The sequence below is a fragment of the Pteropus medius genome, unplaced genomic scaffold (assembly GCF_902729225.1).
Source record: "Pteropus medius unplaced genomic scaffold, Ma_sr-lr_union100, whole genome shotgun sequence".
In the NCBI taxonomy this organism is placed as follows: Eukaryota; Metazoa; Chordata; class Mammalia; order Chiroptera; family Pteropodidae; genus Pteropus; species Pteropus medius.
Genome location: NW_024354886.1, coordinates 6,320,721 through 6,331,908, shown reverse-complemented (window position 1 = coordinate 6,331,908; position 11,188 = coordinate 6,320,721). Strand labels below are relative to the sequence as shown.

At 55.8% G+C, this 11,188-nt stretch overlaps 1 protein-coding gene across 5 annotated transcripts in view; it reads right to left on the bottom strand.

Moving 5' to 3' along the window:
- Window positions 1-892: 892 nt before the first annotated feature.
- Window positions 893-11,188, bottom strand: part of COL11A2 (collagen type XI alpha 2 chain) — a 29,107-nt gene continuing 18,811 nt past the window's right edge. For 3 of the 5 annotated variants that reach the window (XM_039856216.1, XM_039856217.1, XM_039856219.1), the window contains 28 exons: window positions 10,765-10,872; window positions 10,530-10,619; window positions 10,303-10,356; window positions 9,962-10,069; window positions 9,733-9,840; window positions 9,549-9,602; window positions 9,392-9,445; window positions 9,123-9,230; window positions 8,861-8,914; window positions 8,567-8,620; window positions 8,288-8,341; window positions 8,082-8,135; window positions 7,628-7,735; window positions 7,206-7,259; window positions 7,003-7,056; window positions 6,806-6,859; window positions 6,291-6,344; window positions 5,909-6,016; window positions 5,749-5,802; window positions 5,540-5,593; window positions 5,158-5,265; window positions 4,951-5,004; window positions 4,603-4,638; window positions 4,371-4,424; window positions 3,988-4,255; window positions 3,317-3,429; window positions 2,728-2,934; window positions 903-2,018 (listed from right to left, as the gene is read on the bottom strand). In XM_039856216.1, the coding sequence (XP_039712150.1) occupies window positions 1,878-2,018; window positions 2,728-2,934; window positions 3,317-3,429; window positions 3,988-4,255; window positions 4,371-4,424; window positions 4,603-4,638; window positions 4,951-5,004; window positions 5,158-5,265; window positions 5,540-5,593; window positions 5,749-5,802; window positions 5,909-6,016; window positions 6,291-6,344; window positions 6,806-6,859; window positions 7,003-7,056; window positions 7,206-7,259; window positions 7,628-7,735; window positions 8,082-8,135; window positions 8,288-8,341; window positions 8,567-8,620; window positions 8,861-8,914; window positions 9,123-9,230; window positions 9,392-9,445; window positions 9,549-9,602; window positions 9,733-9,840; window positions 9,962-10,069; window positions 10,303-10,356; window positions 10,530-10,619; window positions 10,765-10,872 (2,421 nt within the window). In that variant the 3' untranslated portion in view covers window positions 903-1,877. Of the gene's footprint in view, window positions 2,019-2,727; window positions 2,935-3,316; window positions 3,430-3,987; window positions 4,256-4,370; window positions 4,425-4,602; window positions 4,639-4,950; window positions 5,005-5,157; window positions 5,266-5,539; window positions 5,594-5,748; window positions 5,803-5,908; window positions 6,017-6,290; window positions 6,345-6,805; window positions 6,860-7,002; window positions 7,057-7,205; window positions 7,260-7,627; window positions 7,736-8,081; window positions 8,136-8,287; window positions 8,342-8,566; window positions 8,621-8,860; window positions 8,915-9,122; window positions 9,231-9,391; window positions 9,446-9,548; window positions 9,603-9,732; window positions 9,841-9,961; window positions 10,070-10,302; window positions 10,357-10,529; window positions 10,620-10,764; window positions 10,873-11,188 lie in introns of all 5 variants that reach the window. The other 2 variants (XM_039856215.1, XM_039856220.1) reach the window with 1 other exon arrangement.

Sequence of the window (11,188 nt, the reverse complement as noted above, 5' to 3'; positions counted from 1 at the left end):
CGGAATCTGGGTCTGGGGTGCAAGGCAGCCTCTGTCCAACCTGCCCCCTAGGGTTTTGCGGACGCGAAGCTGAGACACACATACGCATGCGTGCAAACGCCCTCCTGCCCCTGCAACCAGGCGTCCAGCAAGGAAAGGGGTGTCCCTACTGGAATGAGGCCCTGGAATAAAATTTAATCTACTGCCAGGACAGGCGGGGCCAGGAAGTGCTGTGTAAAGATGGGAAGGCCTAGGAAAGGCGGGGAGGCCAGCTAGGGATGCCCGGTTGTGCGCCCTGAACAGCAGGGCCTGACTGGGACCCAAGACTGGACCACACAGAGCTGCATGAAGAATAAGCCGTGAAAGGGGCCGCTGAGGAAGGAAGGAGTGGGGTCAGCACAGAGTAGGACACGGAGCGAGGGCTGTGCATCTAGATGCAACAGCAAAGCCTGTAATTGCGTAGGCGCTAACACACACACTTGTCCAGCGTGGGGGCCCCTACGCACCCCTGGCTTTTTATGACCGGACATTACAAGGCTGAGGGGGAAGGATGAGATGACCAACGCTACAAGTGCAGGAAAACGTTGTTATTGAAGTGAGTCTCCGTCTCCTCATTTGCGAAGAGTTTAGACTAGGCCATCTAAGGCTCCTTCCAGGCCTCAAGTCCCTAAAGATTGGGGGAGGGGGTTGTGTTTGAGGCACACCCTCTCCCAATCCAGCACTAACGGCAGGCAGAATTAGGGGTATCCATTTGTGATTCTGACCACGTTAGCCAGGTTTTATGATACCCCGGCTGGACAGGCCCTCCAAGAACAGGGATTAAACCATCCATTTCTGGCTCAGCCAGGAAGAGGAGCATTGGATGGTGGATGGGTAGGGATTGAAATAACAACACAAGCACCACACACACCCTAGGAGACAATCACATGTTTTAACTATCAGTCAGAATGGATGCTGGTCATAGAGCTAGACGAGGTCCTGGGAGTCCATTCCATCCATATGCCCCACATTAATCCTTCAATTGCAGGATCAGGGAAGGTGAAGGGATACTCAGGGGAAGGACTGGGGTGGCCAGGATGGCATTAGGATACTCAGGAGGCTCAGGGCCAAGGCGACTTCCCAGCTAATCTGGAAGATATTTCAACAGTCCTCTAGATACAGGCCCTGCACACACCCTTCACAATTCCGTTTCTCCCCCAGGGATTGGCCTGGTCCCCAAGTAACAGGCAGTTTCTGCAAGCCCCAGACCAAGTGAAAGACAGCAGGTATGTGGGTCAGGGAGCCAAACACCCAGTAGGCAGAGATGGGAGAGCCCCACCTGGGCAGAGAGAGTCAGAGCCCTGAGGCAAAGGAGACCATATATTCCAACATTCACAGTGGGTGCTACAAGTTGGGTGTGAGGGAGTTAGGATTCGACTGAAAATTCCCCACGCAGTCACTGAGGAAAGCCCTGAGGCAAGGGGGCAGTGATCCCTGGAGAGCCCTACCGCCAAAGTCCACTGATTTTTTATTAGCATTTCTCTTTGTCTTTTTTGTTATTGGGTTTTCCACTCTTTAAATAATTAATATAATTACTTTTAAATACGAAATACAGTGTCTTTTCTCTTCCTCTTGTTTGGGGTGATTGGGAGGTGAGTTTTAAATAGGTGTGTCAGCTGTCTAACAGGTCACAGGCTCCAGGTGGGAGGGCCAAGAGCCCCAGATACCGCCCCTCCCATGGGGTATCCTAGCACCTGCTTCACTCCTCCCCTGGTCCGGCCCTGACTAGGGGCTCTCGGTGCCCTGGCCCAAGGCCCCCTTGATGGTGAGGAGCCCTCTCGGGAAATAGCACAGAGCTGATGCTGTGGGATTCCAGGTGGGCCTGGTTTCGACTGACGGGGTCAGAGAGAGAAAAAGTGCTAGCCCATGAAGCAGACGGGCCCCAGCAGCACCCCTCCCCGCCTCGGGAGGTTCTCCAGATCTGAGAAGGAGGCATCCAGCACTGGCAGCTGCTCCAGCACAGGTGTTCGCACCTCCAGCACCGTCCGGCCTTGCTGTGTCTTGAGGGGGGAGAAGGGGAAGTGAGGCGGGGAAGTGCACATGCCCCATGAAACCCCACCCTCAGGCCCAGGCTTGTCTCTCCTCTGAGCACCCCGAGAAGCTATTCCTCCAACCGTGTCACATGTTCAGACTCGCTAAATTTTCTTCCAAGGAGTCAGGATCAGAAAAGTTAGGAAGGCTGTGTGCGCCTGTGTGTGTGCTTGCATGTGTGCGGGTGTGCTCATGAGCCAGTCTGTGAGGCTTTGTCTTTGTCTTTGAGATTATCTGTCTGTGGGGGTTACATGAGTCTGTGTGACTGCACAAGGATGTGTGTACGTGTCTGTGGGTGTGCCTGTATGATGACAGCCAACATGATTCCACATGTGTGTGTACCTATGTGACCCCATCCAGGCAACTCTGGAGATGTATATACAAATTGGGGCATCTCTGCCCCTGTGCCTCCATGGAGAGTTGCCGCCTGTGTGCTTCTGCTGGACAACTTGTGCAAATGTGTGTACAAGCCTGCATGGCTCACTTGGAGCGATGCTATGTGCACACAGGTGAACCCCATTTCCATCTTCCCCACTCTATTCACGCCCATCTGAGCTTCCTCAGACAAATGTGACACCAGGAAGCTGGACTCTGGCTCTCCCTGGTGACCCTGCCCAAAGGGTTTTCCTCCAGCCTGAGCCTGGGATCTACCCCTAACAGGCTCTTCCTGCTTCCCACCTGACAGCCATCTCTGAATTCCTTGACATAGGGGCTTGTATCTGGGCTCAGCTCGTCTTCATTGGCCCCCCTGAGCCTCAGGGGGCCTTCCCGGGCCACACCAGAGCACGGGTAGGAGACATCCTGGTGGGCAGAGACACTGAGCAGCCGCAGGAAGGTGAGCTGGACCACGCCTACTGGGGAGCCTTCTGAGTCCACATAGGAGAACTGGCAAGAGAGAGGGCTGTGGTCAGAGGCAAAAAGAGCAGCCCACCGAGCCTCTACTGAAGCAGGTAGCTGGGCCAGGGGCATGAGTGGGGAATGGGTGGGAGGAAAGGGCTGGGGAGATATGAGGGCCAGAGCGAGAGCCAGGAGACAGGGTCAATGAAAGGCAAACTTTTGTCTTGAGTTGCCAAGGGAAGGAGACAAATTGAGCATAGGAGGGCTGTGAGAAGGAAAAGAAGAAGGCACAGGAATGGAGAAGGGCCAATAAGTGGTCTCTGCAAGCTCAAGGGCCAGAGAACTTGTCACATAAACCCAGAAACCACTAACACCCCGACAGGGGTACACTATGGGGCAGGGGAGAAGGTAGTCAGGGGCCGGCTCTTACCTGTGTAACATCATCCCGTGGCATCACACAGGTTTCCCCACCTGCTGTAAAGTTGCAGAAAACCAGGAAGGCATCCCGAGCACAGCCCTGGTTGGGGTCAACCCAGTATTCTCCTGTTGGGTGAGGGAGAGGGGAGGGTCAGGGCCCTGAGGGCTCAGACCCAAGATGCTCTTCGCTCCCACATTCCCTCTGTCCCCCGCAGCCCTTCCCACAATGCTCTCAGTTTTCCAGTCCTACTGCTCTCCCACCAGAGCCCCATAACACAGCCCACCCTACTCCAGGTTCTTTCATCACCTTATACCCCTGCCCCATCTCTGACAGCCCTGACTCCAGCACACCCCCAGGCTGTAGGAGCACCGATACTCTCATGCTGGTACAACAAATGTGTGGCTGCAGGTTTGCACACGCCTGTCTAAATGCAAACACATGTATACACGTGTATGTTTATCTATTCCTGTAGATATCAGGCTGATAATGAGCTAGTACACACTGGGAGGACCATATCAGTTACTAAATATTGAAATACTTATGAAGTGATTAGTAAGTAGCTGCTGTTCCACCCTCTCTTCTCCCACCCCAACACCTTCCCCAAGACTCTCCCAACATCCATTTTGCTTGTCCATGACCATGCTGTTGTTAATATTTTTGTGTCCCCTGAGGCTGACACTGACCATCAGGCAGCTCTGGGTGGCAGAGTTTCAGGTCCTGGCAGGTGCGAGCAGGACTGTCCTGGGTCCCTGTTGGCCGCCTCATCTGCTCTATCTCCTCCCGCAGGGAGTCAAGTGAGCCGAAGATCTCCTCTAGCCCCCCAGGACTGCCCGGCGCACCCCCAGTCGTCATGGCCTCATCTTCCTGCATCAGGCGGCTTCCATCCACTGAGCGCCGAGTCTTCTTGGGCATCTGGATAGGTAGAGGCTGGATCACTTCACCCGGGGGACCCTGGATGGAGGCACAGATGGAGAGGATGAGAGACGAGGTCAGTATGAGGGTGAAGCAGAGAAACACTGGAACAGAGAGGAACAGTCAGAGAAGCAGGCCCTGACTTGTAACTCACCGGGTGTCCTGGAGGGCCCTGGACGCCCTTCTCTCCCTTGGGTCCAGCTGGGCCCTGCCAAAGGAGTAAATGAGGTCACGAAGGGGTCATGAGGTCAAGCATGCAATCAAGATCACAGAAGCGTCAAATCAATATCCAGGCTGGGAACGAGAGTATGTTTGCTCCAAAGAGATAGTGACAAGTCCAGCTTGGGGGAAGAAGCAGAGCTCAGAGCTGGCTGGGGTTCACTCACTGTGGCTCCTTTGGCTCCCTTGGGGCCAGCAGGTCCCTGTGAAATAAAAAAAAAAACAAGAAAGAGATGGTCACCACAGGGGAGCGTTGGGACAAGGAGGAATGGAGAGGCAAGGTCATGAGTCCAAAGGACAAAGGGATTCACAGGGGAGTAGGCATGAGGGGACACAGGGACATTGGAGAGACTCTGGCAAGATGGGGGAGGAAACACTGCAGGTATAAGAACATATGGGGGAAACTGAGGCCTATGCTTGTTAGGCTGACAGTTGCCATGGGAGTCATTGGGAGATTACAGAGAGGGGAGCAGTGGGGTTTAGGGGGGTTAGTAGAGGAAAGGTGGAGTACTCACGGGGAGGCCAGGGGGCCCTCCAGGACCAATGGGGCCAGATGCTCCTGGGATACCCTAGGAAAGGGAGGACCTATTTCAAATGGGTCATCTTCACCTACCCCTCCCTCACCCTACCACTGAGTCTCCACCCCTGATCCCACCTACCCCCAACACTATCTGTACCCTCATTCACCCAGACCTTCTAGGACCAAGCCCTCTTCGACTCACTGTCTCTCCCTTCTGTCCAGCAGAGCCCTGAGGGCCAGGAAGTCCTCGATCACCCTTCTCTCCCTGTTCCCCAGGGGGTCCAATCAGTCCGATAAGACCTGGGTGACCCTGAAGAAGGGGACAGGTGGTCAGGGGGGAGCACAGAGGAGATGCAGGGATGTGGGAGGAGACCACAGGGGTCAGAGCCCAGAAGACAAGAGATACTCAAGTGCAGGGTCTGAGGAAAGAGCAGGGGCTGTGAATAGCCCTCGATGAGTAAGGACCCCCAAAGACTTGGTACTGGAGGCCTGAAACAGAACAGTGGGCACTCAAGGTGCCCGTAGGTTTTGGGGGATAAAGGTGAGAGGAAAGATACCTGGCCACTTGTTCATCTGTCACTCACCTTCTCTCCCTTGGCCCCAGCATCGCCCCGGAGGCCAGGAAGCCCTGGGGGTCCCTGTAAGGAGACAAGGAAGTCATTCTTTCCAGGGAGAGGTGCAAACAAGCTGTTCCCCAACCACTTCTGACTTCCTCGAGGGCTTCAGTTAGATGCCCATGTCCCCAGAGCACTCCCATCCTCACCCACCCACCCCCCAATCCATAGTCACTCACCATGGGACCTGGAGGCCCAGCCTGGCCTGTGGCCCCAGGACGACCTTGCTGGCCCTGCAGATTTGAGGGGAGCACAGAGGTCAAGAGGAATGTCCCCATACTTTACCCCTTCCATAGCCCTTCACCTCTTCCAACCCAGCCTCTCGACACCATGACTTACCACTGAGCCCGGGAGCCCCCTCAGACCATCAGGGCCAGGTTTTCCTGCTGGGCCTGCAGGACCCACAGGGCCTGTCTTTCCCGGGGCACCCACAGCACCAGGATCCCCCTGAAACGCACAGAAGAAATGTCTCCTATGAGGCAGAGGAGGGGGTTGTGGGTGGGGGCAGGGAGTCCAAGGTAAACAGGGTGAGGCAGGGAGGAGAGGCCAAACCCCAGAAGCCCCTGGAGCAAGAACAGGTACAGAAAACCCAGTCCTCCCACAAGGGGCTCAGCCTGGGGGAGGTGGACACGGGGTAGGCATTCAGAGACAGAAGAATCAGGAGTAAAGGGGCAGGAGGATGGAGGAAATGTTCCAGAATCCAGGGCAGACTCTCCCTCACCTTGGCTCCCTTCTCTCCTTGTCGCCCCTCAGGACCAGGTGTGCCAGCAGGACCCTGCGTGTGGAGACAGGAAGGAAGAGTGGATGAAGCCATGCAGAGGACAATTCACAGACAGTAAGAGCTCGTACAGCTTTACCATTTGTTAAAATACTGAATAGTTCTGAGCATCTGGTAAAGAACCACTTGCCCACATACCACCTACTGCCCTACCTCCTACTCCAGTAACTATAAGGTTAATCCCTGGTCCAGCAGGGGCCCTCCAGAAAGCCAGCCCCTTCCTCCAGTGTCCATTGTGATTGGTTGGTACACACCACCACCCCTGGCAAGAACTTACATACCAAACCCCAGGAACGAGCATACCCCAAAATACACAGCACACTTATAAACACATGTGCTCAAGCAAATGTGCACCCTACCCAGGCATCTCCCTGCCCATCCCACCAGCCATTGCCTCATCTTCTGTCCACCCTGCCCAAGGACTGCCCCTCAAGATCCCAGGTTTCTAGCTCACTTACCCGCTTCCCAAGCGGTCCAGGGGGCCCATTCTCCCCAGTGGGACCGGGAGATCCCTAGAGAGAGAGGAATAGGGGTGGGTGAGTGTTTAGCCTCCAGCCAAGGGGCCTCTCAAGAGTGGGGCAAAGAAGAGGGGAAATGAGTCTAAATGCTTGGGCTCAGGGGTAAAGAGAGGGGTCACAGGTCACTGGTCACTCACAGGCTGCCCTGGCTCGCCATCCTCTCCACGGTCACCTTTCACACCATCCTGGCCCTGTCGGGATGAAGCAAGGTCAGAGGGGAGTCCCAGTCTGGCTGGTATCACCCCAAGAATGCTGATCCTCCCATCCCTCTACCTGCCCTGCCAGCTTCCAACAGCCAAGTTCATCAGCCACACAGAAGCCCACCCTGGGTAAGACTCACCCGAGGGCCACCTTCTCCAGGAGGTCCAGGGTCACCAGGAAAACCAACAGGGCCCTAACCAAGAAGGAGGACAAAGGTCAGGCTCACAGCTCCCTAAGCACACACAGAGCCAACACAGAACCCCTTGGGTGCATGTAACACTCTCCCTCTCTACAGACAGTAGTGTCCTTGCACCACCCTAGAAAGAGTCCCCTTCACCTCTTCCCGTCATGCACTACGTGCCTTCTAATGCATTTTAACTAGAGGGCGCCTCTCATGTTCTCTCTCTCTGGACCGTAGACCCCATACACCCCTCCCAGGAGACCCCATCCCAGAGCCTTCCTCCCAGGTATCCCCTATTCTTGGGCTCTAAGATCCTCATACCCACATTCCCAGGTCTTCCATTCACAAGAGCTCCTCTCGGCCCCTCCCCACAAACTCACAGGATTCCCTTTGGGGCCATCATCACCGGTGGGGCCTTTAGGCCCTGGCGGTCCTGCCTCTCCTGGCTGCCCCGACTCTCCTTTCTCTCCACGCTCCCCACGTGGACCCTGGAGGATGAGTGGAGGGTACAGATGGTCCCAAGGGGATCTCGAAGATCAAGGATGCAGCCCCTGCTTCCAAGACACCTTCATCCACCCCCAAATCCCCTCAGTGATGGTGGGATGCACAGAGAAAGACAACCCCATACAGGGGTCCTCTGGCTCCTCCTCCCTTCAAGGAAGGGATGGCAAGGCTCACTTACACCCAGGGACCAAGCCCCATAGAGAATGGCTGGGGCAAAGACTCCTGGGCTGTAGAGGAATTCTAGCTCCAGGAGGTCACAGGAAAAGTGGGGGTGAGGTTGAGGTGGGGGTGAAAGGAATTGGGGAGAGGTGCCTCAGAGCTATCACTCACCTTGACACCTGGTTCACCCTGGACTCCAGGAGATCCTGACTCTCCTGGCTCCCCCTGCAAGGAGATTGGGATCAAAATTCCTCCTTCTCCCCCAAAAAATCTTGACATTCCTCACACCTCATTCTCTTTTGACTGCCAACCAAAATTGGAGGAAGTCCAACCTTCATCCTCCCCAAGAGCAGGCCATTCACCCCCTTCCTAGATACCTTCTCTCCAGGGGGACCCAGGTTCCCAACACCTCCTGGGGGACCTTGTGGACCCTGAAAGAGGAACAGAAATAAGGATCACAGCTTAGGGAAGTAGTGCCATTCTAGAGGCAGAGCCTGGATGAGAGCCCTGAGGTCACAGCAGCGAGACAGTGGGAGGCCCAGGGGCCAGTGGCTTCTCGTGGTACCCGAAATAAGACTAGAGTTTATAGTCTGGGGCAAGGGAGGCAGAGGACTGGCAACATTAATTTGAAGGGACAAGAGGCCAAGAGGACTCACATCAGCTCCATTTGGTCCAGCTGGGCCTCGAGGTCCGGGGGGGCCAGGTGGTCCCTGGGGAGAAACAGATACACCAGAGATTGGGGAGGGAAATGAGAGAAACAGTGATGGATGCACATGAATTATGGAGGGTTGCGCAAGGCAGAGATCCTAGGCAAAGAGGAGGAGGAGCAACAGCCAGGCCGGGGATCAGGGGTCCAGTGGCAGCTAGGATGGGGCTGGATGGGTGGAGGTGACTAGTAGGTGGGTCTTGGGTCAGTAGGAGTCATGCATAATCAGTGAAATCACACTCACCATAGGGCCCACATCTCCTGTTTCTCCCTTCTCTCCTGAGGGGCCTGGCAAACCCTGTGCAGGTGTACACAGCACAGACCTAGCTGATCAACCTGCCCTAGATCCCCCAGTTCCCTCCCTCAGATCCCACATGCTTGCCCCGCCAGTCCTCTGCCCCCCACCTCCCCAGTCCTCATCAAAACGGGGCTAGTAGGGGTCTGGGACAGACATCAGCTCCATCCTGACCCCAATTCTCAGCCCCTATCTCCACTCTTCAATTCACCTGCAGACCAATGGGTCCTGGGGGCCCATTGAATCCTCTTGTTCCTTCATCACCTTTGGCTCCAAAGTGTCCTTGGGGTCCCCGAGCTCCAGGCTCCCCATCTGCTCCCTGAGGAGCAGGGACAAGGGCACAGAGATGGTCACATAGAGCTGGGTACCAGCCCCGAGCCCCCTATTCCCATCCCCAACCCCAGGGGAAGAAGGGAACTGAGGGCAGACTGGGGACTGCTGGGGCCTCTGGTGAGAGTGGGCCAGGCATCAGTCACTCACCGCTGCTCCAGGCTGCCCCACAGGACCAATGGGTCCAGGGGGTCCAGGAGGGCCCTGGGGGAGAAATGAGAGTCAGAGATACCAAGACAGGGAGAGAAACCAGGTGGGAATGAGGTTTAAGGCCAGAGGTCAGAAGTCAAAGGTCATAGACACTTACATGTTCACCCTTGTTCCCTTTAGTGCCTTTCTGTCCGGGGTCTCCCACCTCACCCTGGGAGAAGGCAGATGAGACATTAAAGAAAGAAGATGGGGAAAGTGGGGAGAGTAATAAGACAGGCCACGCCTAGATCTGCAATCTCATCTGGAAAGAAGTTGAGTCCAGGGGCTGTGGGTTCCCTCACCTTGTCTCCATCCTCTCCTGCCACTCCTGGGGGTCCAGCAGGACCAGGAAGCCCCACAGGACCCTGTACCCCATCACGGCCAGTCGGACCAATGGGGCCCTTCTCACCCTGTGGGAAGTGAAGAAAGGAGTCACGACCTGAAGATGACCCTTACCCTCAAACATCCCCACCAGAAACCCTCCATAATCTAGCAGCTCTTTGGGGGCCCTAGCAGGGACCCCACACTCACCGGGACACCTTTCTCTCCTGCTGCTCCAGGGGGACCTTGAGGTCCTGGGCGCCCTGGAGGTCCAATGGGTCCTCCTGATCCTGCTGCACCTCGTTCCCCAGGGGAGCCCTGAGAGGAAATGGAGTTAGATCTCCATGGAAGAGACCACAGCCTACCCACACCGGAGGACCCTGACCATTGTTCCCAGGAGAATAGCCCAAAATCAGATGCATTACAGCTGACTCTAGACTCCCTCTGCCCAGTCCACAGCCCTGCCTACATCCAGATGCCACTATTCACCCTTATTCACCCACCGCCTTTCCTGGTTCCTCCCCCACTGCCCCCAGAGACCCCAGACTCACTGCAGGGCCAGGGGGACCAGCCGGACCTTCATTTCCCTTCAAACCGGGTCCACCCTATGAACCGGAGATTTGGAGCAACAGACGTGAGACAGGAAAATGAACCATCACAGGAATGGGGGTCCAGGAAACATGCAGGTTGGGGATGGGGGACAGGCTGAGATGGGAGTGGGTGACTCTGAGGAGCACCAGGATTAGCGGTGACTTGTTACAGGTGGTCTGATACTCACAGCAGTGCCGGGGAGGCCTCTCTCTCCTGGGAAGCCCCTAAGCCCAGCGGGACCATCCTTCCCTGGGGCCCCAGAGGGACCAGGATCACCCTAAAAGGAAAGAAAAAGTAGTGAACCACAGCCGAGCTAATTATGCAGAAAGATCTCTAACATCCCTCAAATCCCCAATTGACCGTACCCTTCAGCACCCCAACCCTGGTCCCCCAAGTTCCCCTCTACCTGGCCCCTTACTGACCTTTGTTCCTTCTTTTCCAGCTGTTCCAGTCAGTCCCTGCTCTCCAGGGGGTCCTGGGGGGCCTGGATGACCTCTCTCCCCCATGGGCCCAGTTTCTCCTGCTGCTCCCTGGGGAAGAAGCAGAGAGATTCTAATCTTAGACCCTTCAGCCCACCTTCTGCCTAAAACAGCCATCCTGGCCACCCTAAAATACCCCTCTAGAACCCTTTTATGCCCCAAAGCTACTGGGAGATTTCTAGGGGCTCTCTGAGGCCCCTGCTCCAGTTTCCAATCCCTGATGTGGAGCAACTACACCACCTCTGTCCCTACTGGGCAACTGCCTCTTCTCCAAGACCCAAGAAAATGAAAACTGGCCCAGGAAATTGAAGTTGGGCATCAGTGCTCCTAATCCCAGGCCCACCATTTACCCCAGCCCCAAGAGGTC